A 27,340-nucleotide genomic window follows, 5' to 3' on the forward strand; every position below is an offset into this window, starting at 1 on the left:
TGATCTTGGAAGCCCTTCCAGGAAGGTGGGGTTTGAGGCTTGTCCTGGGCCTGGGCTTTTTTCAAAAGATGGGAGTGAAGGCACCTGGGATGCAGCAGCCCCTCACCACGCCCGAACTCCTTTTCACTGCAAGTCCCTCACTTGGAGAAGTAGGATGTGTTATACAGATGGAATTGCAGTGCATGCCAGGGCCTTCCTCCCTGGACATCCCACAAGGCTCTGTGCTCTGAGAAGGCCTCAGCAACATCTCCCAGTCTGCCATGCAGGAGGCAGAGGTGGTACAAGAGGGAATGGCAAACGTAATCACTGTTGATCATCCCCACCTGTCTCGTCTGAAGAATCTGCACCCATCCAGCACAGCCCCCCAAGCTGAGGGACCTGTCCCCCCACACCTCAGCAGCTCTTCCATCCATGTCCCAGCCCTGTGACAGCAGGCGGGGATCCAGCTCCTCCTGCCTGTGCCCCACGCTGAGGGCATTGGGGCACATCTGGGCTGCAGCACCTCAGCTGTGGCACAAGGGCCAAACTCAGCCTTGTCCCAGATCTTGTGCCCAAGCATGGGCATGCTTCACAGCAGAGACATGCTGCCGTGGATGGCAGATGGCCATGGGAGGATGAAATGAGGGGCCCGAAGCAGAGCACGCCCTGGTGTTCCTGAGGCCAGAAGGAAACAGGCCTGGGCTGTGGCGCCCTGACAGCAGAGGGCCTTTTGTGGTGTTGGTGCAGCCCTGAGGGCCAGTGCTGGAGCTGGGGCTGATCTCCAGGCAGGAGAAGGGGCTGCTGCCAAAGTCCTTGGCTATGGGCATCCTGTGATCCAGGGACACAGAAAAAATCACTGGGCTGTGTCTTGACTGAGTGAAGGATGGGGGTGAGAAGCAGCAGCAGTGTTTGCAAACACAAGTGGAAACCCCGGTGTGATGTGCCTCATATCCATGCACTGCCTGCCTCTGCTGGATAGAGGAGGGACAGACCTTGGCTTGCTGCAGCCCTGGGAAGCGGCCACTTGCTCATAAGCATCAGGTCTGTCGGAGATGCCATCAGGGATTCCCGTTAAGTACCAGCTATGAATGGCCAGAGCTGTCCTGTGGGTCCTGTGCTGCCCGTGTCAGCTGCATGCTCCAGTGGTGCTGGGCAGCACTAGCATCTCAGGTAGCACTGCAGGCCTGGAATTGGCTAGTACATGGAGCAGCTGCCCTGAACGAGGTTAGGCAATGTAGGGATGTCCGTGAGACAAGTGCCGTTACAGTCACTGGAGATGGAGGGAAAACCAGATGGAGAAGAGGGAGAGAGTGACTCAGGTCTCCCTGTGGCACAGTTCTCCATTGGGTCAGGTGGATACCTCTACAGGCTGCCCTGAGCCTACTGAGGAGGGACAGGTTTAGTTGTCCTAAATGTGTGCATTTGCTGTCACTTCAGCTGGCCAAAAGTATTCCCCACCAGCCTCAGTGGGATTCCTCCAGGGCAATATTATTGCCCTGTCCCTCAGGGTAGAGCAGGGTAGATACCTGCACATCCCTCTGCCCCCTGACATGTCACCAGGTGTTTGCAGCCCCCTGATTTCCTCCATCTCCATTAATGATGCTGGAGCTGAGACAAGGAGCTCACCTTCAGGTGCCCATGTGGTGTACATTAAAGGGAGGGCAGAGGAATCCCAGCTCCTGTGGGTCTGGTGCAGGCATGGGAGTGAGATGAGCACCCTTCTATCCACAGGACTAAAATCCTGAATGAGATGCTTTAACTGACTCTGCTGGATCTCTGCCTTAAGGGGGGATGAAGGAGATCAGTCCCTGACCATGACTTCATGTCCTAACTGATACTGCGACATGAAGAAGTTATTATTACAGCTAATTCACTTTCTGCTAGGAGAAAAGACCCTGGTGTGAAGAAGTGTGTGTGCCAGGGGAGGGAGGGAAGCCCATCTGCTGCCATTTCAGTTACCCAAAGGAATGCCTCCACCACACTCCCAGGGAATCAACCTCAAATTTCACCAGATGTTCGCATCTGAACAGCTCCTGCCTGTCCTCCATCTCCACTAAGGAGCTGTTGTGGCTCAGTAATTCGCATTAAGCTGCCTATGTTGTGGACACCTGAACTTACGCCAGAGGAATCCCAGTCCTGCGGGCCTGTGGCAGACATGGGAGGGAGCTGAGACCCCTTCCAGCCCCAGGAATAACAACCAGCATGAGATGCCTGACTGACTCTGCTGAATTCCTTCCTCAAATGGGGATGAAGGAGATCAGTCCCTGACCATGACTTCATGTCCAAACTGATACTGGGAAAAGGAGATGTGATCGTTCCACTTAATTGGTTTTCTGCAAGGAGAAATGAGCATACCCCCAGGAAGTGTGTATGCCCAGGTGAGAGAGGGAACCCCAGAGATCCCTTCAGGCTGTTTCCCAGCAGGTTCCCCTGCAGCCCCAGGGCCATGGGCAGGGAGCCTGGTGGGGGGCAGAGCAAGGGAGGCCTTGGGCTGGGCCTGTGCTGCTGAGCTGGGCCGGGCTCCTGGGCCCAAGGGGAGCTCCTGGCAAGCGGGCAGCGCTGCAGAGAGCCAGCTCTGCCCAGGAGCAGCTCCTCTGCCCAGCGCAGCAGGGCTGGGGGCACTGCCTGCAGAGACAGAGTGGGTAAAGGCAGGCAGAAGTGGCAGGATGCACAGAGCTCGCTGGGGGAGAACACTTGCCAGCCCTGACCCCGGTAAGTCTCTGGCTGGAGGGCAATGCAGCCGCAGCTCCTGGAGGAAGGAGAAGCCGCGGGTGCAGGCAGGGGTGCCCAGGGCTGTGGTGCAGAGCAGGGTCCCTGCTGTGCCCCAGGGGCTGTGTGCCGGGGCAGGGCCTCTGCCGCCTGCCAGGCTCAGCACTCAGCCTGCCCGGGGAGCTGCCCAGGGCGCTGCGGGGAGAAGCTGTGGGTGGCAGGAGCCCCCCCGGCAGGGCAGGGTCCTGCTGCTGGCGGGAGGCTGCTGCCTGGGGCAGCCTGCTCACAGATCCACAGCACTGCAAGGGCATTTCCCAAGCATTTTTTTCAGAAGAAAGGTAAAAACAGGGATTTTCTACCGTATTTTCAGTTACCTACTCTACTTGATGGGGGGAGGGACGGGAGGGGTGGGAACAGGGAGAAATGGAAAAGGAGACCTGAGCAATTTTGTCAGTTGTGAGCAATTATGAGCATATTGCCGAGACTCCTGAACTGTAACTTTTATGATCAGTATGTTTGTGAGCAAGCCCTGAGAATGCCTGCAACCTCTGCTCTTCCTATCAAAAGCAACAGCATCAACTTTGCTGAACCTGTCAGAGCTTTCTCACAGGTCCTTTTCTACCTGCAAAGATATACAGGCACCCAGGCACCTAGGGTGGCTGCTGCCTCGGGCAGGCTCCTCACAGATCCACAGCACAACCTTGATGTATTCAAGGGGACATTACAAGAGAAGGGATCAGGCAGGGGATTTCAGCTACAGTCCCAGCTTTCCTGATCCTGCTGAGCTTTCCATTTTGTCTTCTTTGGCTCAGTGGGAATAGCAATAGATGCCGTTATTTCCAAGAGAAGTCAGACTCTCCTAAGCCTTCACAACAAGCATTAGAAGGACTGTACCACGTCCTTTTCCTTCCCCTCAGCCCATAGAAAGCTCCACCACCACATGGGCAGTACCAGCAGGGTCTGTGTGACCTGGTCTCTAGGACGTGTCCCCAGCGAGCTGCCCCTGGGCAGAGCCCTGCTGCCAGGAGGTGTCTGCAGGGCAGAGCTGAGCACCCGGCGGGTGGGATGGGGGCTGTGACCTGCAGGCAGGAGGCGTGGGGACAGAGACCCAGCTGCAGGCAGGGACAGCTGCAGGCAGCAGAGCCTTGGTCAGGGAGTGATAGGGAGCTGCTCCCAGAAACGCCGTGGTAGGGGAGATTTGAGCACTTCCCTGCCTTCCCTGTACTGCAGATGCCTCCCCTGGAGCCACCCCCTACTCTCCTTTTTCTCACACCATAGAATTCCAGCCCTAATGTCACTGGGGCTTTTGATGGGCTGCAGGCTGCCTTGCACAAGGGCAAAGCTCTTCCCTAGCAGCTCTGTGTTATCTAGCATCCCCATGGAGAAGAATCTTCAGTCCTAAGGCCATAGAAATGCTGGTGGATGGCTGTATGTGGGCAGCTGCTATGATCCCTCTGTGTCAGTGGTGAAAAGCAGGGTGCTGAGATCCTCCTCAGGTACGATGAGATGGGTGAGGGGTTTGGAGATCTGCACTTTGAACCTGGATTCCTCTGCTCTCAGCAGCATCCAGGTTCTTTTCAGGGGAACACCTGAGTGTGACCATCCTCCAGAGGTGCCTGCACAAGGCAGCTGAGACCAGGATGGATGGACACACCAGCTGTCCTCACTCTGCCCTGAGGGACAGTCCCTTTGCCTCCCAGGAGGCCAAGGTTTCACTTGGTGGGCAGTAAATGTGCCAAGGATTTGTGCCTTAAATGCACTCCTCAGGTGTAGGGGGACAAATATAAAGTAACAAACCAAAGCATTCTGCACAAAGCCCTGCTCTGCACTTGGGTGAATTTTGAGAAAGTGTACTCCAAAACTCCTTGTTACGTCAAACACAGTTCATCTGAGACCACCCCATGTTCCATTTACTTCTTGCTATAGGTCAGCACTGTCTCCTGCAGAGTCTCTTGCCGCCAGTAGCACCCTCAGGAAGCACCACTTTGACATCAAGCAGAGGACCAGTCCTCCCAAAATTGAAGAGGCAGCTTTTTATAAAAAAAAAAAAAAAAAAAAAAAGAAAGAAAAATAAATGTAAAAATGTAGGCTAGGTTTTCCTCACAGAGGTCTACCCTAACAATTTAATTCTCTTTCCTCCTTGGACAGGCCTCCCTATTCAGAGCAGCAGATCCCCATTCCCAGGAGGATCAGATGTCCAACAGCAGCTCCATCACCAAGTTCCTCCTCCTGCCATTGGCAGACACGCGGGAGCTGCAGCTCCTGCACTTCGCGCTCTTCCTGGCCATCTACCTGGCTGCCCTCCTGGGCAACGGCCTCATCCTCACAGCCGTAGCCTGCGACCACCGCCTCCACACCCCCATGTACTTCTTCCTCCTCAACCTCGCCCTCCTCGACCTGGGCTGCATCTCCACCACTCTCCCCAAAGCCATGGCCAATTCCCTCTGGGACACCAGGGCTATTTCCTATGCAGGATGTGTTGCACAGGTCTTTCTGTTTGTCTTCTTGATATCAGCAGAGTATTTTCTTCTCACCGTCATGTCCTATGACCGCTATGTTGCCATCTGCAAGCCCCTGCACTATGGGAGCCTCCTGGGCAGCAGAGCTTGTGCCCAGATGGCAGCAGCTGCCTGGGGCAGTGGGGTTCTCAATGCTGTCCTGCACACGGCCAATACATTTTCCTTGCCCCTCTGCCAAGGCAATGCTGTGGACCAGTTCTTCTGTGAAATCCCCCAGATCCTCAAGCTCTCCTGCTCAGACTCCTACCTCAGGGAAATTGAGCTTCTCACATTCAGTGGTTTTCTGTTTTGGGGGTGTTTTGTTTTCATTCTTTTCTCCTATGTGCAGATCTTCAAGGCTGTGCTGAGGATGCCCTCTGAGCAGGGACGGCACAAAGCCTTCTCCACGTGCCTCCCTCACCTGGCCGTGGTCTTTCTGTTTCTCAGCACTGGCATGTGTGCCTACCTGAAGCCCCCCTCCATTTCCTCTCCATCCCTGGACCTTGTGATGGCTTTCCTGTACTCGGTGATGCCCCCAGCAGTGAACCCCCTCATCTACAGCATGAGGAACCAGGAGCTCAAGAATGCCATTAGGAAAGTGATGTCATGGATGTTTGTAAGGATGTGTTGAGGAAACTGATTGTGCCTTTCCACAGCTATAAAGTGCTTCTTTTCTTCTTCAGATGAATTACAGTTTATGTAATGACATGGCAAGCCTGTCTTAACTTCTGGAGGGATTTGTTTGGTTTTCTTTTTCCCCATGTGATAATGTTTTCCACAAAGCAATGCTGTTCTTCATCCTGTTGTACTCAAGTACCAACATATCATAGAATGGCCAGGGTTGAAAAGGACCTTCAAGATCACGTAGTTTCAACCGCTCTGCTCTGGGCAGGGTTGCCAACCACTAAAGCACGCTGCCCAGAGCCGCATCCAGCCTGATGGATATCTTGTGTGACCCTGAGGCTTTGCAGAAATGAGGAGCCAGATTCTTTGTGTATTTAAACAAAATAAATGAAGCCACAAAAAATTCTTTGTCTGAGACCCACTCTCAGCTGATCAGGAAGTAATGGGAATAGCAAACCCCTTTCTGGCTGCAGCAACTCGGGGCAGGCTGCCCTGGCCCTGGGGCAGCAGGAGCTGCCTGAGGACCCCCAGGGATGGCCCACAGGGGCTGCGGGCCTCTGAGGATGTGCTGCAGAAGAGAGCAGGGGACACAGCAGGGGACACTGACCTTTGTATGCTTGTGCCATGGTTGTCCCATATGTGGGGCTGAGCCCTCTGTGCCCCCAGGAGCTGCTGTGCCCTTCAGAGGGGCTGGGGCTGTGGTGGCAGTGCCCAGAGCCCTGCAGCAGCCTGGACCCCGGGGACAAAAGTCGGTGTCACGCAGCAGCTTTGCAGTGGTGGCCTCCGTGGTGGTGTTGCCAGGGAGGACATCTGCCCCTGAGCCAAAAGGACCTACTACTGCCAAGATGCATTTGGTGTTTCAAGCTGTCAGTGGCAGAGGTCTTGCAAAGTCTTTCTGCAGTTGTGCCCAGGGACCTTCACTCCATGGGTCCTGGGCTGGGGCTTTCACTTCAGACGAACCTGCGTCAGTCGTGGCACAAGAAAGACGCCTCTTACAGCTGTGCTCTGCATCCTCCTTCATGCTAGGGCACCACTCGGTGTCCTTCGCTCTGCTCACAGTGTTTGTCTTAGTTTAGTTCATGGATCAACCAGATTAGACCTGCTTGAGTCTTATGAGGCCCTATCCAAGGCCTCCTACCTGCTGCACCTACAGCACAAGAACCGTTACTTCTCCATATTATGCAGATTGACCTGATGGGTCTGTTCATATTAATCCCTTTTAAATTCACTAGATGGAAGGGGACATATTCCCAGACTGGGGCAAGCTGCTGGGCTCTGCCACAGCCACTCAAAATCACCTGCTCTTGAGTCTTTCAGCCTGAGTTTATCGCACATGGACCAAAACGATTTTCTTGGGGGTCTCAATGGCCATTTCAAGTGTAGTTAACTCCAGGAATCCACTGGAACGTGTGCCAGGATGCATGGTGCCAGCCCACAGGAATCCCTCACACAGCCTATGGTCTTGTCCAGGCCATAGTCTCGAGTTCCCAGACTGCAGTGGCTGCCTTCCAATGATTATGACCTATGTTAGACTCCTAGAACCATGGAACCACAGAATCATGTAGATTGGAAAAGACCTCTCAGATCATCAAGTTCAACCGTTAACCTAACACTGCCACGTCTATCACTAAACCATGTCCCTAAGCACCACATCTGTATGTCTTGTGAATACCTCCAGAGATGACCCCACCACCACATCGCTGGGCAGCCTGTTGCAATGTATCACAACCCTTTCAGGGAAGACATTTTTCCCAATATCCAACCTAAACCTCCCCTGGTGCAACGCGAGGCCATTTCTTCTTGTCCTGTCGCTGAGCCGTGGGGGACACCACTTGTGGCTGGCCGCCAATTGGATTTAACTCTGGGAAACAGAGTCAAAACCTTTACTAAACCTTAGGCAGACAACATCCACAGCCTCTCCCTCATCCACTAAGTGCATCACCTTTTCATAGGAGAACAGGTTCGTCAAGCAGGACCTGCCTTCCATAAATTCCATAAATCCAGATGGCAGCAGCTGCCTGGGGCAGTGGGGTTCTCTATGCTCTGCTGCACACTGCCAATACATTTTCCCTGCCCCTCTGCCAAGGCAATGCTGTGGACCAGTTCTTCTGTGAAATCCCCCAGATCCTCAAGCTCTCCTGCACTAACTCCTACCTCAGGGAAGCTGGGCTTCTCACATTCAGTAGTGTTCTGGTTTTGGGTTGTTTTGCTTCCATTGTACTCTCCTATTTGCAGATCTTTAGGGCCGTGCTGAGGATGCCCTCTGAGCAGGGCCGGCACAAAGCCTTTTCCACGTGCCTCCCTCACCTGTTTGTGGTCTTTCTGTTTCTCAGCACTGGCATGTTTGCCTACCTGCAGCCCCCCTCCCTCTCCTCCCCGTCCCTGGATCTGGTGGTGGCACTTCTGTATTCAGTGGTGCCCCCGATATTCAACCCTTTCATCTACAGCATGAGAAACAGGGAGCTCAAGCGTGCTATCAGGAAAGTGATTACATGGATTTTTCTTAAGATTGATACATTTCTCCTCTTTCTCCACAAGTGACTTCCTTTGGTTTCCCTTGGAGGCTTGGTACTTACTTTCATTACCATGATGTTATATTTATCTTCAGTGTCATTTCCATGTATTACTTTTGTAGAAAGAAGTATTTTATTCACCCCACTTCTCCCGAGGTATGAAATTGCTATTTTTTTTTCTCTGGACATTTTTTGTCTACCTGGATGCCAGTACTCTCTCTTAGCATCTGCTTAATAAAATGGAATCTCCCCAGTGCACTGCCTGAAATCCTGTCTCTTCTTTCAAAGATGTTGCCAATAACATGGCTGAGCATGTTCCCCTCTAAAGGAAAATCTGGAGAAAAAAAATGGAAAAGGACTCCAGGGTTGATTTAAGGGAGAGGCAGATGACTGATATATTTCAGTCATGGTCTTAACAGACTTCATAGAGAGATTCAGGTAAGTTATTGAGCATTACTAACAGACGAGAGCAGTGAGAAACTAAAGGCCTAAAACCACCTTCACCCCCGTCCACCGTCTTCTACCTCCTCCCCCCAGTGGTGCAGCGGAACAGGGAATGGGGGCTGCAGTCAGTCTATAACACTTTGTGTCTGCCGCTCCTTCATGGTCACCCTCTGCCCCTGCTCCAGTATGGGGTCCCTCCCATGGATACCATCCTTCCCGAACTGATCCTCCCAGGCCCCCAGCTCCTGCGTGGGCTCCTCTCCATGGGATACAGTCCAGCCTGGAGTCTGCTCCGGCAGGGGTCCTCCATGGGCTACAGCCTCCTCCAGGCCACATCCACCTGCTCCACCGAGGGCTTCTCCACGGGCTGCAGCATGGAGATCTGCTCCATGTGGGACCCATGGGCTGCAGGGGGACAGCCTGCTCCACCAGGGGCCTGTCCACAGGCCGCAGGGGAACTTCTGCTCTGGTGCATGGAGCACCTCCTGCCCTCCTTCTGCACTGACCTTGGTGTCCGTACCAAGGACTGCTTCTCACGACATTTTCTCACTCCTCTCTCCCAGCTGCAGCTTCAGAGCAGGTTTTTTTTCCCCTTCCTTAAATCTGTTCTCATAGAGGCCAATCCAGCATGGGGCTGGCTGGGCTCTGGGCCCAGAGAGGAACCAGGCTGGGCTGGCCGTTCCCCCGGTACAGGCCCTGAGCCCAGCAGGAGGATGGAACTGCTCACATTTCAGCAAGCAGCCCTCCCCAAACCGTGGTGGAAGGCTGGTGCTGGGAACTGTGAGGGGCGGGGGCTGGTGGTAGCTTTCTTGGGCAGTTTCTCCTTTTTGTTCATGTTACAAACTGGGCTGAATCTGTGCCCTGACACACCTGGCTTGAGGGCCTGTGGGTGTGGGGATAGTCTTTACTGTCTGACCACCCTCATGGTAAGGAAATTTTTCCTAATGTCCAGTCTGAACCTCCCCTGGTGCAGCTTTGTGCCATGCCTTTGTGCCTGAGGATGACATGAATCCTTTTCCAGACCCACCTTCCCTGTGCCCGCTGGGTCCACATTTCCTCCGTGGAGACTGCAAACATCTCATTTGCCTGTAGAAGCCGAGATATCAAACAGACACTATGGGAGAGTCAGCTCAGTCCCAGTGGCACACATATTTTATAGGGGCTACAGAGAAAGAGAGCAGGTTGATGTTTCAGATGAAATGAGATGAAGCCAAATGTGTGTAGGAACATCACAATGGTACTTAACAACAACAACAAAAATAATATAATATAATAATAACAATAATAATAATAATACAACACACAGGAATGTACTGAATATACAATGAATATACTGTGAGTCATTTGTGGAGACAGATGAGAAGTTTACCACCAGTGAAAAATGCCAATGAAATCACTTTGTTCAGTGCAACTTTCAGCTCCTGGTTTCTCATGCTGTAGATGAAGGGGTTCACTGCTGGGGGCACCACCGAGTACAGAATTGCCACAACCAGGTCTAGGGATGTGGAGGAGATGGAGGGGGGCTTCAAGTAGGTAAACATGACAGTGCTGATAAAGAGAGAGACCACAGCCAGGTGAGGGAGGCACATGGAGAAGGCTTTGTACCGTCCCTGCTCAGAGGGCATCCTCAGCACGGCCCTGATGATCTGAACATAGGAGAGCACAATGAATACAAAACACCCAAAGTCGATGAAAACATTACCCACAAGAACCCAAACTTCACTGAGGAAGGACTGTAAACAGGAGAGCTTGAGGATCTGGGGGATTTCACAGAAGAACTGGTCCACAGCATTGCCTTGGCAGAGGGGCAGGGAAAATGTATTGGCCGTGTGCAGCAGAGCATAGAGAACCCCACTGCCCCAGGCAGCTGCTGCCATCTGGGCACAAGCTCTGCTGCCCAGAAGGGTCCCATAGTGCAGGGGCTTGCAGATGGCAACATAGCGGTCATAGGCCATGATGGTGAGAAGAGAATACTCTGCTGAAAACAGGAAGACGAACAGAAAGACCTGGGCAACACATCCTGCATAGGAAATGGCCCTGGTATCATGAAGGGAATTGGCCATGGCTTTGGGGACGGTGGTGGAGATGCAGCCCAGGTCAAGGAGGGTGAGGTTGAGGAGGAAGAAGTACATGGGGGTGTGGAGGCGGTGGTCGCAGGCTACGGCGGTGAGGATGAGGCCGTTGCCCAGGAGGGCAGCCAGGTAGATGGCCAGAAAGAGCGCGAAGTGCAGGAGCTGCAGCTCCCGCGTGTCTGCAAATGCCAGCAAGAGGAACTCGGTGATGGAGCTGCTGTTGGGCATTTTCTGACATTGCCCACAGATGTCTGTTGAAGAGGATAAGGCAGAAAAAAGTTAGAAGAGACTTCTCTGAGGAAAACCTATCACAAAACTTAGAGCAACCCACGCCTGAGCCTCTCTCTTTGCAAGAGAACATTTCTGCAGCTCTGTCACTTGAGTCCCAGCTGATGCTGTCTGAGAGTGGCACTGGGAGTAGGGATTGCTGTGGGCTCCAGAGGAGTCCCTCCTGCCGTGAAGCAGGCGGGAAGCAGGACCACGGGGGAAACTCAAGTTCAGTCCACTTATCAGATCCATGAACTTTGCAGTGTTGTTGCAAAGAACACCTCCAACCACAGTGTAGAGCAAGGCAGATTTTCTTTTGCTTAGGGCAATGATCACACTCTTGTGTTTCCCAATAAATGGAGACAGCTTAAAGCCCCAGTCCCAGTGCAGCTGGACAGAATCCTCACCTTGTCTGCAGGTGCATGAGCAGGATCTCAGCTCTTTCCTCCTAACCAGGGCTGCAGATGCCTCCCTCCAGCTGCCCACAGACAGCCATCCAGCAGCACGGACATGGCCTTAGCACGGAGGTGTCTTCTCCTTCGGGCACCTGGATAACACAAGGATGCCATGAGAGAGCTGCATCCTGCTGGAGAGCAGCCTGCACACCAGGAGGACGCCCCAAGGACAGAGATGAATATTTGCAAGCTGGGGTGTCCCAGCACCCCAGCTGCACCCCTGCAGTGTCTGGAGCAGGCTTGGCCACTCTGCTCTTGGTTTACTAGGGGCAGCTAGGTTATGACACTCCAAGGGGCTTCTGCCAGACTTCCTCACCTCGCAGTGCAATCCAGCAGGACTCTCAAAGCCTACTGCATTGCCCACTGCCCTCCCAGAAACAAGACCCAGGAGGAGACCCTTCCAGGACGTGCAGCTGCATAGCCCTGCAGCCAGACACTTACCTTGTCAAGGGCTGTGCAGATTTCTCCTGCAATCAGCTCTCAGCATCCTCCCACTCCCAACTGCCTTCAACCCCTCTCCTTCTCTTCTCTCCGTGTGTTACCTGCGGTCAGAGCCCCCAGCCCTGCTGCGCTGTGCAGAGGAGCTGCTCCTGGGCAGAGCTGTGTCTCTGCACCAGGGCCCTCTTGCCACGAGCGCTCTCTGTCCCAGAAGCCCGGCCCAGCTCAGCACCAGAGGCCCAGCCCAAGGCATTGGAATCACCCCTCTGGGGGCTTTGGTGATGAGCCCACAAACCTCAGGCACTGAGAGCAAACTGAAGAAATCTCTCAAGAAGTCCAAGTCGGATGCAAGTTTCCTGCAGCGTCCCCCTGAGGGCCAGCACTGTTGGTCTTATCCAACAGGAGCCATTCTATGATTCTATGGTCTCACAAACTATACCTCAAGCATGGCTCCCATCCCATTAGCCTTCCGGTGGTCTATCACCTGACCAGAAGAGAAGGTGCCTCACCATCATCTTCAATGCCATGTGCATGCTTCTGGCCTTTACAGTCCATATCTGTGCCACATTCCTCCTGATGGTCCGTCTGCTCCAGAGACAGAAGTGACCTCCCAGCCTCCTTCACAGCCATGGGCCTCCTGCAGGCCCAGCAGATCCTGAGGCACACCTGACCTCATCACAGCATTCCCAGCCAGCTCCTCCCTGTGGCCTCTGATCTGACCACATACCTATCACCTCACACGCCTCTTCCAATGCCATGGGACTGCTGCAGGACCTCACAGTCCCTGCCCTCCCACAAGGGGACAAAGAGCTGAAGTTCGGGGTAGGAGTGGGGTTGAAGATGAGGTGTGCTGTGTGCATGGTGGAGGTCTTTGCGGGTTAGATGATCAGGTTAATGTTTACGGATTAGAGGTCACCCTCCAGGGTTAAGGGAATGGCAAGGGCATCAAGGGAGGGATTGGTGTTCTGCTCAAGCTGCCTGCTCAAGATTTGGGATAAGCACAAGTTTTGAGGCTTTTAGTTTAGATTTGGTTAGAGGGCTAGGGTTAAGGCTGGCATTTTAATCCTTCGTTAGGCTTAATCATCCTTGTGTTTACCCTTCTTGTAGAAGATGCCTTTTACATCTGCCTTTTCAAAATCCTGAGCAACGTCTCTCCTTTATCTGGCCTTTCCAAGGTCTTTGAGAGAGGTCTTATGGTTACATCTGCAGCTCCACCAGCACCTCTCTCATCCTTCCCACACCACCTCTAAGCAACCTGAGGGCTGACCGGGAGAATGATGTTGGTTTGGGAAAGGGCTTGGTTAAAATCTCTGAGGAGGAAGACCAAAAGTTCTTCTCTCTACAAAGAAACTTTTATGCATGCCTATGAGTATGTCCTGTTCCTGTGTGGAAAGACTAATATTATGATTACTGTAAAAACAATGCTGTAACAAATGCTTGAAGGGAATAAGATACTGATTTCTTTTTTTTTTTTTTTGACTTGGTGATTGTATTAGTAGCTTCTGTTATGCGCTGTTATGCACTTCACACACAGTGATGATGGTGCCATAGAAAACAGTGACACTCATGAGGACAGAAGAGCAGGTCGATAAGGCCTTGGGTCTGCCAACACAGGACGCACACACATGAAAACTGCATGATTTGAAAGAGGAAGATTGGATCCAAAATACAGATTATGAAAGCAAAACCATGAGTATCACTGTGGCACTGCAGGAGAGCTCCAGCAATGGGGCAAAATCACTGAAGAGGTTCATGACAGTGGGGCCACAGCACTGTAGCTGGGAGGAGGAGAAATAATTACTGTACATGAGAGAAATTCCCCTGGTTCAGGTACAGCTGCCTTCTGGAGTCAGACCTTCCACTTCATGAGCCTTGCAGAGAACAGGGATGGCACACAGCCCAAGACAAGGGGAAATGGTTTTAAACTAAAAGAAGGGAGATATAGATTAGAGGTTAGGAGGAAATTCTTCACTCAGAGGGTGGTAAGGTACTGGAACAGTTTGCCTAGAGAGTTTGTGGATGTTTCTTCCTTGGGGATGTTCAAGACCATGTTAGATGAGGCCCTGAGCAACCTGATCTAGTGGGTGGTGTCCCTGCCTATGGCAGGGGGATTGGAACTAGATGATCTTTGAGGTCCATTCCAACTCAAGCCGTTCTATGATTTTATGATTGTACTTCAGAGGAAAAAACAAAACAAAACAAAACAAAACAAAAAAACACAAAGCATGGTAATTGGCTTCAGAATACTCAGTGATCCAGTTCGTCCATGCGATAAAAAAAATCTAAGCAGCAGGAAGGACACTGAAATGTGGCCTAACAAGAAGGAGGCTCCAGATCGCTGGTGTAGAAACAGCATTTTTGTGCCATGACCAATGCAGTATATGCTCCAGGAAAAGGCCTGCACCTGAAATAAAAGGCCTAGGCCAGCACCAGTGCAGCACAAGCTTGAGATCTGGGTGCATGTGAACCTAATGGAACCACAGGATCTTTAAGGTCCCTTCCAACCCAAGCCCTTCTATGATTCTGTGCTTAGCAGCCCTGTACAGCCCCTGCGGGGCCCAGCCTCAGTTCATGCCCCCCAGCTTGTGCTCCAAAAGTACTCCCCTAGGTCCTGCGTCACTTGTCCCACCTGCGTGCCTTGGCTACCCCAGGGCATCCTGGAGGCAGTGGCCACCTCTGAATAGGGAATTGAAACCAGCCATAAAAGTAGATCTAGGAAACAATGGAAACCTGTGCATAAAAGGGCTCTAAGTAATAGCTGAAAGAGTCTTTTTTGGCAGCACCACCAGCTTTTTTTCTATGAATTTTCTTGATTTATTCTCTCTCTCTTTTTTTTTTTTTTTTAAAAATTGACGGCACTGTGAACAAGTACAATCAACCAAATTACGCTTTTTCTGTGAATAGCCTTATGCAAACATTTACCAAAATATATTTCCCAACTTTTTTTTTTCTTCTTCCTCTGCTTCCTCTGTCTTCAAGCAGAACTCCAAGGAAAGAAGTCACTGAATTAAAGAATAACTCCCGTTTAAGAGATCAAGATTGAGAAATGTGTTCAATGCCATCATAAAGGAAGATAAAAAAGAGGGTCGACAGTGTTAGCCCAAGTGCCCATGACTAAAGCGTGCTGCTGGTAACTGGCTGGCAGGAAGACTTTCATAGAATCATAGAATATCCCAAGTTGGAAGGGACCCATAAGGATCATCAAGTTCAACTCCTGGCACCGCACAGGTCTGCCCTAAAGTTTAGACCATGTGACTAAGTGCACAGTCCAATCTCTTCTTAAATTCGGACAGGCTTGGTGCAGTGACTGCTTCACTGGGGAGCCTGTTCCAGTGTGCAACCACCCTTTTGGTGAAGAACCTCTTCCTGATGTCTAGGCTAAAAGTCTAGTCAAAGTCTAGCCCCTTTTTGAGGGACCCCTTGAGGGACTTTTTTCCACTAATGTCCAGCCACCTTCCTTCCCCCAACATCATCCCCTTCTTCAGTCCAAATATCACCAGTCTGGCTAAAGGGAGACTCCAGGAGACCATGGCAAAGGCCTTGCTAAAGTCCAGGTTCACCACAATGCCTTCTTTCCCCTCCCCTTCTGTTTCAGCAGTTCCTTTGTTTCCTCCATGTCCCTGAAGATGGCTGTGGCAGGACTTTCCCCACCACGTTCCCAGGGGTAGAGGTGACAATTGCAATTCTGCCAATCCTTTTTCTTGCCCTTCCTGAAGATGTGTTTGATGCCTGCCTTTTCCAAGTCCCCAGAAATCTTGCTGATCCAAATGCTTGATGGCCTGGTCCAGAAAGGCAGGGTAGTGTGACATAGCAGAGAGGGGCATCTGCAATGAACGTGTGCAAGGGGGGTGACAGAAATCTCACAGGGACACTGGGGGTTGTTTCTGGAGTCACACAGGGCAATGGCAGGGCTCTGTGAGGTGTCCACATCTGAGCTTGCCTCATACACACAGGGCTGTTGAGAGATATGACTCTCTGCCTTGCACACCCATGCACAGTGCAATGCACTATTTGCAGTGTCCCTCTGGCTCCTGCAGCCACTGCCAGAGGCTGGGAGGCACCTCAGCCCTGCAGTACCTCACCGTGCTCTTCCCTCGTCTGAGATACCCCAGGACATGAGGAATGGGCACAGGGACCGCGGTTCAAGGAAGCACATCCCAGAGCTGCCTTCAGGTGGCTTCCCAGGGGACGTTACTTAGTCTTGTGACACTATCTGCCCAACTGGCCTTCGTGACACTTGTAGGAATAGCTGATGGACTTGGTGCTCCATCGTGTTCATCTCTCCACATGCATATGATGTGCCTGCTGGCACCAGCACTGGGTTTCTCTTTCCACATCTCCCATGCACATACAGCAGGCCCTGATCTTCTGGAAAATCCTGTCTCCCAGGGAGCATTTCCCAAGTGAGCAATGAGCAATGGCCTGGTCAACTATTGCTGAACCTCCTACCCATACACCCCACAGCTCTGAGCTTGTGATGACGCTCTCCAGAGTATGAAAAATGACCAAAAAGATAACCGTGTTCCTGCAATGAATTATGAGTCATATGCAGAAGAAAATGGGCTTTTTTTTTTTTTTTTTTGAAAGATATCAGGTCATCAGTTTCCTCAAGGCATCCTTGAGCTCCTGGTTCCTCATGCTGTAGATGAGGGGGTTCACTGCCGGGGGCACCACGGAGTACAGAACTGACACCACCAGGTCCATGGATGGGGAAGAGATGGAGGGGGGCTTCAGGTGGGCAAACATGTCTGTACTGACAAACAGGGAGACCACAGCCAGGTGAGGGAGGCACGTGGAAAAGGCTTTGTGCCGGCCCTGCTCAGAGGGCATCCTCAGCACAGTCCTGAAGATCTGCACATAGGATAACACAATGAAAACAAAACAACCAAATACTAAAGAAAGACTGAAAACAAGTAGCTCAAATTCTCTGAGGTAGGCATCTGAGCAAGAGAGCTTGAGGATCTGGGGGATTTCACAGAAGAACTGCTCCACAGCATTGCCTTGGCAGAGGGGCAGGGAAAATGTATTGGCAGTGTGCAGGACAGCATTGAGAAAGCCACTGCCCCAGGCAGCTGCTGCCATCTGGGCACAAGCTCTGCTGCCCAGGAGGCTCCCGTAGTGCAGGGGCTTGCAGATGGCAACGTAGCGATCGTAGGACATGATGGTGAGAAGAGAATACTCTGAACCAAAGAAGAAGACGAAAAACAGGACTTGTGAAGCACACCCTTGATAGGAGATGGCCCTGGTGTCCCAGAGGGAATTGGCCATGGCTTTGGGGAGAGTGGTGGAGATGCAGCCCAAGTCGAGGAGGGCTAGGTTGAGGAGGAAGAAGTACATGGGGGTGTGGAGGCGGTGGTCGCAGGCTACGGCGGTGAGGATGAGGCCGTTGCCCAGGAGGGCAGCCAGGTAGATGGCCAGGAAGAGCGCGAAGTGCAGGAGCTGCTGCTCCCGCGTGTCTGCGAATGCCAGCAGGAGGAACTCGGTGATGGAGCTGCTGTTGGGCATTTTCTGACATTGGACACAGATGTCTGTTGAAGAGGATAAGGCAGAAAAAAGTTAGAAGAGACTTCTCTGAGGAAAACCTATCACAAAACTTAGAGCAACCCACGCCTGAGCCTCTCTCTTTGCAAGAGAACATTTCTGCAGCTCTATCACTCGAGTCCCAGCTGATGCTGTCTGAGAGTGGCACTGGGAGCAGGGATTGCTGTGGGCTCCAGAGGAGTCCCTCCTGCCGTGAAGCAGGCGGGAAGCAGGACCATGGGGGAAACTCAAGTTCAGTCCACTTATCAGATCCATGAACTTTGCAGTGTTGTTGCAAAGTACACCTCCAACCACAGTGTGGAGCAAGGCAGATTTTCTTTTGCTTAGGACAATGATCACACTCTTGTGTTTCCCAATAAATGGAGACAGCTTAAAGCCCCAGTCCCAGTGCAGCTGGACAGAATCCTCACCTTGTCTGCAGGTGCATGAGCAGGATCTCAGCTTTTCTCTCTGAAAACCAGACCCAGGAGGAGACCCTTCCAGGACGTGCAGCTGCATGGCCCTGCAGCCAGACACTTACCTTGTCAAGGGCTGTGCAGATTTCTCCTGCAGTCAGCTCTCAGCATCCTCCCACTCCCAACTGCCTTCAACCCCTCTCCTTCTCTCTTCTCTGTGTCTCTGCTTCAGTCAGAGCCCCCAGCCCTGCTGAGCTGTGCAGAGGCGCTGCTCCTGGGCAGAGCTGTGTCTCTGCACCAGGGCCCTCTTGCCAGGAGCTCTCTGTCCCAGGAGCCCGGCCCAGCTCAGCACCAGAGGCCCAGCCCAAGGCATTGGAATCACCCCTCTGGGGGCTTTGGTGATGAGCCCACGAACCTCAGGCACTGAGAGACAATTGAAGAAATCTCTCAAGAAGTTCAAGTCAGATGCAAGTTTCCTGCAGTGTCCCTCGAGGGCCAGGACTGACACAGCCTCCCTTGGAGCTCGTTAGAGCAGAACATTGGAGGCAGTGAGGACAAGGAGATAAAGGCAATGTGAAGGTGACACTGATGTGTAGACAACCTGGATGTGTTTCACCAAAGAAAAGGACTAGGCCTTGTCCCCAGGCCCCTGGGAAGGGAGATCCTTTCCCTTCACACCTTGCTCAGCGTTCTTCCTGGGGCAGTAGGAGATGGAGATGTGCATGGCCAAGTGCAGGAGAATGGTATGACCCCTGCCTGGTTCATGGTTGGTGGTGAGGAGGAAATGAGGCCCTGGTGCTTTAACGATAAGCTGTCTCCTCATAGGCCTCAGTGGCAGAGACAACAGCCATAGCCATGGACACAAAGACCTGGGTCCTGTTGGGACTTTCAGCCTTGCCTATGTCCTTGCTCCTCTAAAGGCCAGAGTATCCTAGTGTCTCCCAGACCTAGACCTCTTTCCCAGCTGGCTGTAGACACTTGTCCATGTTGTGTCACACTGGGTCTTAGCTGAGTAGCTTGTATGAGATCCCTCACGGTGCCCAGGCCCTCCTCCTCCTGGGCACGGCTCACTCAGCAGGGTCCCAATCTGTCCTGATGTGTGGGGTTCCTCTTCCTCTGGTGTAGGACCAGGCTCTTCTCGTTGTAAATGTCAGGATGTTTCTGTAGGCAGAATCCTGCAGTTTCTCAAGATTCCCCCACACTGATGCTCCATTTTGTCAGCGTTTAATGTCTGCAGGCAGACAGTTCAACCTTCACGTGATTGTGCTCTCTCTGACAAGATGGCAGCATCAGGAGTTGCAGGAAAGTTTGGATAATACAGGAGTAACCAGCTGAATGGAATTGCAGCATAGAGTCACAGAAGGGTAGGGGATGGAATGCTGCCAGGTTCCACCTTTTCTGTTCTTCATTCTCATGCATACTGTCAGTTTGTCTGGAGCTGTGTCCTAAATGTTATGGGGCTGTGCAAGTCAAAATTAGAAGAGCCAAAGCCCAGCTGGAGGTCAATCAGTCTATTACTGTCAAAGAAAACAAAAACTGTTTATATAAACACTTTAAATAAAGGAGGATTAAGGAGAATCATCTTCCTTTATTGGATGTGGGAGGAAACCTGGTGACAAGAGATGAGGTAAAGGCTGAGGCACTTAATGCCTTCTTTGCCTCAGTCTCTAGAGCAAGAGCAGTTGATCCCCTGGGCATTTCTTCCTCCTCATGGCCAGTGCCAACCTTCCAATGTGCACTTTGTGGCAGTTTTTTCTCTCCTGATCTTTTCTGCCACCAAAGAAAGCTCCATCAGGGTGGAAACCACTCCTAAAGTAGGCATCCCAACCCATCAGCCTTCTTGTGGCCTGTCAGCCAACCAGACAGAAGTCACCTCACCAGCATCTTCCAAGCCATGGGCCTGCTGCTGGCCTTGCACTTCTTGGCTAGACACACCCAAGCCTTGTGCCTCCTGCTGTCCAGTCATGGACTCAAGCAGAAGGGACAGGACAACTCATATGTGGGCCTTCTTTCTGCCTGGGTCCTCCTGGGTATGTAGGCAGAGGGGATCCCACAGTCAGCATGCCAACCAGGTGCCTTCTGCTGGCCTACCAGGGCCACTGGCAGATGTCAGCCAAAAAGTACAGATCCCAGGGAGAAGCAAAGGGTGACCTGTCAGCTACTTCAGACAGAAGTGACCTCACAGTCACTGCCCCAGTCACATTCCTCCTGCTGGGGCAGGGGATCCTGAGGCAGAGCTGACCTCTCTCTAGTCCCTTAGGGGTTAGGGCTCACCTTTCTGGGTTAGAGAGTAAACAGACTTTTACTGGGAAGTTTTGGTGTGCTTCTGTGTTTAGGGTATGGACAAGCTCTGCTGTTTAGGGTTTTGTTTAGGTCTGCCAAGAAGTCTAGGGATAAATAGAGCATTTTAATGCTAGTGTCAAGGGAAGGCATTTGGGTGAGTAAGAGAATAAAGGTAAGGGAAAGGGGCTATGGCCTGAGTTTTGCTTCACGGGATACTTTGAGTTCAAGCATTAGAGTAGGGGATTTCTGTCAGAGTGCTGGAGTAGCATTTAGGTTTAGGGATTAAAACTACTGGTTAAAATAAGGTAAGGGCCATACATGACTGTTTTAAGTCAGTGTTACCGCAATATCTACATTACATGACCCCTCTTACCTCTACAAAATCATTATTTTCTGCTTCCATGCTCCTCTTCCCACCCCAAAATCTCACGTCTTTCTTGTCCAGGCTGCTCTTAACCTTCCCATGTTTTATTGGGATCAGCTTTCTGATGACATTGATGATCGTAGAGTATCTGTCTCACCTCTGTTGGCTTACTCCATTCCTGAGAAGGAAGTGGCATTGTAGTCAGGAGGGAAAAGGACATACATGTCTTTAGGAGCATCCTCCACAGTGTGTCCATCAGCTCTGCACCTCCACAAAATTGCGCTTCCTACCTACAAGTTTTGTTTCCCAAATGGCTTCTATGGATCCAGGGTTCCTTTTCCCAGGCCCTCACGCATGCTTCAGTTTCGGATGAGCAGGGATGGGACAAGGAAAGCCAAGGCACGGATGGAACTGAGCTTGGCAAGGGATGCAAAGCGTAACAGGAAGGGATTCTATAGATACATTGCTCAGAAAAGAAAGGCCAAGGAGAGTGTACCCCCTGTGACGGATGAGAGGGGTGAACTGGTAATGACAGACACAGAGAAGGCTGAGGTACTCAACAACTTCTTTGCCTCAGTCTTCACTGCCAGTCAGGCTTCCCAAGTCTTTCGTTTCCCTGAACCCATAGATGGAAGCTGGGGGGGCAAAGTCCCACCTGCTGTAAGTGAAGAGCAGGTTCAGGACCACCTGATGAACATAAACACATACAAGTCTATGGGGCCTGATGACTTGCATCCCAGGGTCCGGAGGGAACTGGCTGATGTAGTTGCCAAGCCTCTCTCCATCATATTTGAAAAGTTCTGGCAGTCGGGTGAAGTCCCTGGTGACTGGAAAAGGGAAAACATCACTCCCATTTTAAAAAAGGGTAGAAAGGAGGACCCAGGGAACTACAGAATGGTGAGCCTCGCCTCACTGACTGGCAAGATCATGGAAAAGATCCTCCTGGAATCAATGTCAAGGCACTTGCAAGACAAAGAGGTGATCTCAGACAGCCAGCATGGCTTCACCAAAGGGTAAATCATGCCTGACCAATCTGGTGGCTTTCCACAATGGAGTGACCACATCGGAAAACAAGGGAAGACCAACCAATGTCATCTACTTGAATTTCCGTAAGACATTTGACACGGTCCCACACGACATCCTGGTCTCCAAACTGGAGAGAGATGCATTTGATGGGTGCACCATTGAGTGGATAGGGAGTTGGCTTGAAGGTCACACCCAGAGAGCAGCGGTCAATGGCTCTATGTCCAGGTGGAGGCTGGTGATGAGTGGTGTACCTTAGGGGTCTGTCCTCGGACCAGTACTTTTTAATGTCTTTATCAATGACATAGACAGTGGGGTCGAGTGCACCTTCAGCAAGCTTGCAGATGACACCAAGCTGAGAGGTGTAGTTGATGCAACAGAGGAAGGGATGCTGTCCGGAGGGTCCTGGACAAGCTTGAGAAGTGGGCCCATGTGAACCTAAGGAGGTTCAACAAGTCCGAGTGCAAGGTGCTGCACCTGGGCTGGGGAAGTCCCAGACAGGAGGGACAGCTGGGAGAAGAACTCATTGAGAGCAGCCCTGCAGAGAAGGATTTGGAGGCTCTGCTGGACGAAAAGCTCAACATGAGCCAGCAGTGCGTGGTTGTAGCCCAGAAGGCCAACTGTATCCTGGGCTGCATCAAGAGAGGAGTGGGCAGCAGGTGGAGGGAGGTGATTGTCCCCCTCTGTTCTGCCCTTTTGAGGCCCCACTTGGAGTCCTGTGTCCAGGTGTGGGGCCCCCAGCACAAGAAGCATGTGGATCTGTTAGAACAGGTCCAGAGGAGGGCCAAGAAGATGATCAAGGGGCTGGAGCACCTCTCCTTTGAAGAAAGGCTGAGAGAGCTGGGGCTGTACAGCCTGGAGAAGAGAAGGTTCCTGGGTGACCTCATCGCAGCCTTTCAGTACTTAAAGGTGGCTTATAAAAAAGATGGAGAGTGACTCTTTGTTCAAGGACCTCACAATCCCTGCCCTGCCCAAGGGGACAAACAGCTGAAGTTAGGGGTAGGAGTGGTGTTGAAGATGAGATGTGCTCTGTGTGTAGTGGAGGGCTTTGGGGTTTAGGTGTTCAATTTAACGTTTAGAGATTAGAAGTCAACTGCTTGGGCTAATGGAATGGCTAATGGAATGGCAAGGGCTTTGAGGGAGGGATTGGTGGGATTGCTCAAGATGCCTACTCAAGGTGTAGGATGAGGGCAAACTTTGTGGGTTAGAGTTTTGTTTAGTTCTTGGCTGAGGGCTAGGGTTAAGGCTAGCATTTTAATTCTTGACTAGGCATAATCATCCTTCTGCTTGTGCTTCTAGTAGGAAATGGGTTTGACATCTGCCTTTTCTGAGTCCCAAGGAATGTCATTGATCAATTTGTCCTTTCCCATCTCTTTGAGACAGGTCTTATGACTACGTCAGCAGCTCAACCAGCACCTTTCCCACCCTTCCCACATCACCTCTATTCAACCTGAGGATTGACCAGGAGCATGATGAAGGTTTTGGAAAAGGCTTGCTTAAAATCTCTGAGGAGGGCTACGTTGTGGTTTAACCCGGCCGGCAGCTAAGCACCACACAGCCATTCGCTCCCCCTCCTCCCTCCCTCTCTGGGATAGGGGAGAGAATCAGGAAAATAAAGCCTGTGGGTTGAGATAGAGACAGTTTATTAGGACAGAAAAGAAAGGAAAAAAATAATAATTATAATAATAATACTGATAATAATGTATACAAAACAAGTGATGCACAACGCAATTGCTCACCACCCACTGACTGATGCCCAGCCTATCTCTGAGCAGCTGCCCACCCCACCCCTGCTAGCCACCCCTATATATTGTTTAGCATGACGTCAGATGGTATGGAATACCCCTTTGGCCAGTTGGGGTCAGCTGTCCTGGGTCTGTCCCCTCCCAGCTCCTGCTGCACCCCCAGCCTGCCCGCTGGCAGGACAGAGCGAGAAGCTGAAAAGTCCTTGGCTTAGTGTAAGCACTGCTCTGCAACAATTAAAACATCATTGTGATATCAACACTATTCTCATCCTAAATCCCAAACACAGCACCATAGCAGCAACTAGGAGATAAAATTAACTCTATCCTAGCCAAAACCAGGGCAGGCTGTTATGGGTTCCACACTGACAATGATGGCAGTATCATAGAAAACAGTGACACTAGTGAGGAGAGAGGAGCAGGTGGATAAGGCCTTGGGCATGCCAACACAGGATGCACACACATGAAAACCACATGAGAAGGAAAATTGGATCCAAAATGCAGATTATGAAGGCAAAGACTATGAGAATCACCGTGGCACTGCAGGAGAGCTCCAGCAAGGGGAAAAATCACAGAAGGGGTCCACAACATTGGGACCACAGAACTGTAGCTGGGAAAAGAATTAAATGGTTTCTGTGCATGAAAGAAATCCCTTGTGTTAAGGTACAGCTGCCTTCTAGAGTCACACCTTCCACTTTCGAGCCTTGCAGAGAACAGGGATGGCATACAGCCCAGGGCTGACCGTAGGACATGGCCCTCAGCAGGAAGCACTCAATTCATGCAGAAGGTGCAGCTGATAGTGCTCCCACCTCTGTGAGCAAAGGGGGTGCTGTCCCCAGTCAGGAAGCTGGCCAGCATCTGGCACAGGGTGGTGGAGCTGTACAAGGTCTGCAAGGAGAACAAATCTCCCCCAGGAAGAAGGCCACGGGCATCTGCAGGTGTTAGCTTGTAGGCACCAGCACAATGATGAGGGTGTTCCACATCCCAGTCACCGTGCTGGTCATGCGAGAGAGGAAGAAGAGATTTGTCTATGGGTAGAGGATCTTCCAGATGAACAGCTGGGGAAACTCAACAAATGGTGTCTTAGTCTCCCACTCCCCTTTCTTCACGGAAACCCTTTTAGAGCATTCTGTTCCCCTATCTCTTGTTAGGACACCAATAAGCAAGATGTTTCTTTCTCAGTTCCTAAAAGAAATGGTGAAGGGTGTTTGAATGGTTAAAATGATCCCTGCCTGCCATGGCTGAGGTGTGCTACCGCACCATGGAAAAGGGAAGGGTTAATCATTTGTACTGTTGTTAGAAAACCACACACTCCAGCACAAATCACACTTCTAAAATGCTTTTCTCCCATGGTCAGAGAGGAGCAGTCAGTGATGCCTTCAGTCTGCTTCAAACACCACACCCCAGGAGAGACCCTGCTGCCTTCAGGAGCTGTCAGCCCCGAGGCCTTGGGGACACCTCGAGGGAGCCCAATGGCACAGAGCAAGCGATGCCATGGTCGGGTGCTGTGCTGCTGAGCTGGGCCGGGCTCCTGCAGACTCTTGACACCGTGAGTCTCTGGCAGCAGGGCAATGCAGGTGCAGTTGCCAGAGGGGTCTTCTACAGCTGGCACATCCGATGGCTGATAGCATCTGTCAGGACAGTTCTCTCTGTTTCTGAAGCGCTTTAGAGAATGGCATTATGAGGGGACATTTCAATAGGAAGATCAAGTCTTGGTTTATCTGAAGGGTAAGGCTTTTTCTGCAGTCCGTGCTTTCAGATTCCTGCAGTGGAGGGGAGCCAGATTTCATGTTAATGAATTGTCAGTATTGTACAGGAGGCTGAGACTCCTGGAGCATTGCACTGAGAAATCAGAATGTCAGTGATTAAATTTGTAAAGTACCTTCCCAAACCTCATCTCACGGACTGCACCAACATCATATTTTCATCCTTTTACCCAGCTAGGTTTTATCCTAGCTGATTTTTAGGAGCTACAAACCCCCTGATACCCCCTGGCTTTGGGAGGTGTCTGCAGGCCAAAGCAGAGCACACAGCAATTGCAACGAGCATGAGCTGCCTCCTCTGCAGCCAGATGGCAGCACAGGAGGGTCTGCTGAGTGTCCGTCTGTCCCTCCCTGGCCTTGCCTCCCCTGGCAGCAGCACGCTGCCATTCCTCCTGGCTTCTCCACCTGGCCGTGCTGCTGCTGGTCTTGTTCCCAGGCTGGCTGGGGATGGGGGTTTCACATGCCCATGGAGTGAGCCCTCGGTGTGCTTGGGGGAAGGGGAGTATGGGGACAGGGTGGGGGGTCTGGAGATGTGCACTTTGAGCCTGGATTCCTCTGCTCTCAGCAGTGTCCTGGTTCTTTTCAGGTGAGGATGTGACTGTCATTGTCATACAGCTGAAAGAGATGCCAGCAGAAGAGACCAGCCTTGATAGACAGATGGGCATTCCCCTCTGAAGGATATTCTGAACTAAAGGGAGTGTCCCTTTCTCTGAAGATCCAGGTTTCACCTGGAGTGCAGCAGGAAGGAAAATATGCAAAAAAGAGGCCTGCAGCCCCGCTTCCTTTCAGGTGAATTGGGAGCAAAAATGTGGATAATCACATATCAGGAATGAATTGAATCTGGCATTACCCTTTGCCTGTCTTTATCTGTTGCTGTAGAGCAGGTTTACCTCCTGCATTACCAAAGCAGTGTCCTCTGCTCCCAGGGACACCCTCAGGCAGAACTGGACAGAACTCATCAAAGGGACTTGACATATATGTGCATGAATTACTCCTTGTCAGATAAGTCTGTTGTATTTTCTTACTTTACTTTTCCTCCTTGGGCAAGTCCCCATGGCCAGAACCAGCAAATGCCCAACAGCAGCTCTGTGAGCGAGTTCCTCCTGCTGGCATTTGCAGACACGCGGGAGCTGCAGCTCCTGCACTTCGCGCTCTTCCTGGCCATCTGCCTGGCTGCCCTCCTGGGCAATGGCCTCATCCTCACCGCCGTAGCCTACGACCACCGCCTCCACACCCCCATGTACTTCTTCCTCCTCAACCTCGCCGTCCTCGACCTGGGCTGCATCTCTACCACTCTCCCCAAAGCCACGGCCAATTCCCTCTGGGACACCAGGGCCATCTCCTATCAAGGATGTGCTTCACAGGTCTTTTCATTTGTCTTCTTGATACCAGCAGTTTTTTCTTCTCACTGTCATGTCCTATGACTGCTATGTTGCCATCTGCATGCCCCTGCACTACGGGAGCCTCCTGGGCAGCAGAGCTTGTGCCCAGACGGCAGCAGCTGCCTGGGGCAGTGGGGTTCTCTATGCTCTGCTGCACACTGCCAATATATTTTCACTACCTCTGTGCAATGGTAATGCCATGGACCAGTTCTTCTGTGAAATCCCCCAGATCCTCAAGCTCTCCTGCTCAAACTCCTACTTAAGGGAAGCTGGAATGGTTGTGATTAATGCTTTTCTATTTGGGGGTGTTTTGTTTTCATTGCTCTGTCCTATGTGCAGATCTTCAGAGTTGTGCTGACGATCCCCTCCCAGCAGGGATGTCACAAAGCCTTTTCCATGTGCATCCCTCACCTGGTTGTGGTCTCCCTCTTTATCAGTACTATCATGTTTGCACAGCTGAAGCCCCCATCCCTGGACCTGGTGGTGGCAGTTCTGTACTCAGTGGTACCTCCATCAGTGAACCCCGTCATCTACAGCATGAGGAACAAGGAGCTCAAGGGTGCTGTGTGGAAGCTGAAGCTCATCTGTTTTTCATAAGCAAAAAACTGCCTGCTTTGTTCTGCAAATCATTCATAATGTTCCTCATTATACGTCAAGCCTTTCTTGTGTTCTGGTTTGTGGTATTTCTTCCCAGCTTTATTCTTAGAAATGTTGTTCACCATTAGAAGTCATTCTTCAGATTGCTTGTTTATTTAAACCAATTCAATTGACTTCTGTTGTAATATCCTTCCTCTAAGGTCTTTTCTGTGTATGCAGAGCCAGTGCCCTTGTGCAGATGTGGAGGGGGA

The 27,340-nt window shown here is 51.5% G+C and overlaps 3 protein-coding genes across 3 annotated transcripts; 1 reads left to right on the top strand and 2 right to left on the bottom strand.

The window, feature by feature from the left end:
• Positions 1-4,540: 4,540 nt before the first annotated feature.
• LOC136787173 (olfactory receptor 14C36-like) lies at positions 4,541-5,817 on the top strand. Its single transcript, XM_066984305.1, has one exon. The coding sequence runs from the start codon at positions 4,882-4,884 to the stop codon at positions 5,815-5,817; it is 936 nt and encodes a 311-aa protein (XP_066840406.1). The 5' UTR covers positions 4,541-4,881.
• A 3,263-nt stretch (positions 5,818-9,080) lies between these two features.
• Positions 9,081-11,067, bottom strand: LOC136787174 (olfactory receptor 14C36-like). Its single transcript, XM_066984306.1, has 2 exons — positions 10,137-11,067; positions 9,081-9,172 (listed from the first exon to the last, which is right to left on the bottom strand). The coding sequence occupies exons 1-2, from the start codon at positions 11,065-11,067 to the stop codon at positions 9,081-9,083; spliced, it is 1,023 nt and encodes a 340-aa protein (XP_066840407.1).
• A 5,522-nt stretch (positions 11,068-16,589) lies between these two features.
• On the bottom strand, positions 16,590-17,504 carry LOC136787276 (olfactory receptor 14C36-like). Its single transcript, XM_066984429.1, has one exon. It carries the CDS (start codon positions 17,502-17,504, stop codon positions 16,590-16,592), a length of 915 nt encoding a protein of 304 aa, XP_066840530.1.
• Between the last annotated feature and the right edge of the window lie 9,836 nt (positions 17,505-27,340).

The sequence above is a fragment of the Anser cygnoides genome, chromosome 28 (assembly GCF_040182565.1).
Source record: "Anser cygnoides isolate HZ-2024a breed goose chromosome 28, Taihu_goose_T2T_genome, whole genome shotgun sequence".
Taxonomy (NCBI): Eukaryota; Metazoa; Chordata; class Aves; order Anseriformes; family Anatidae; genus Anser; species Anser cygnoides.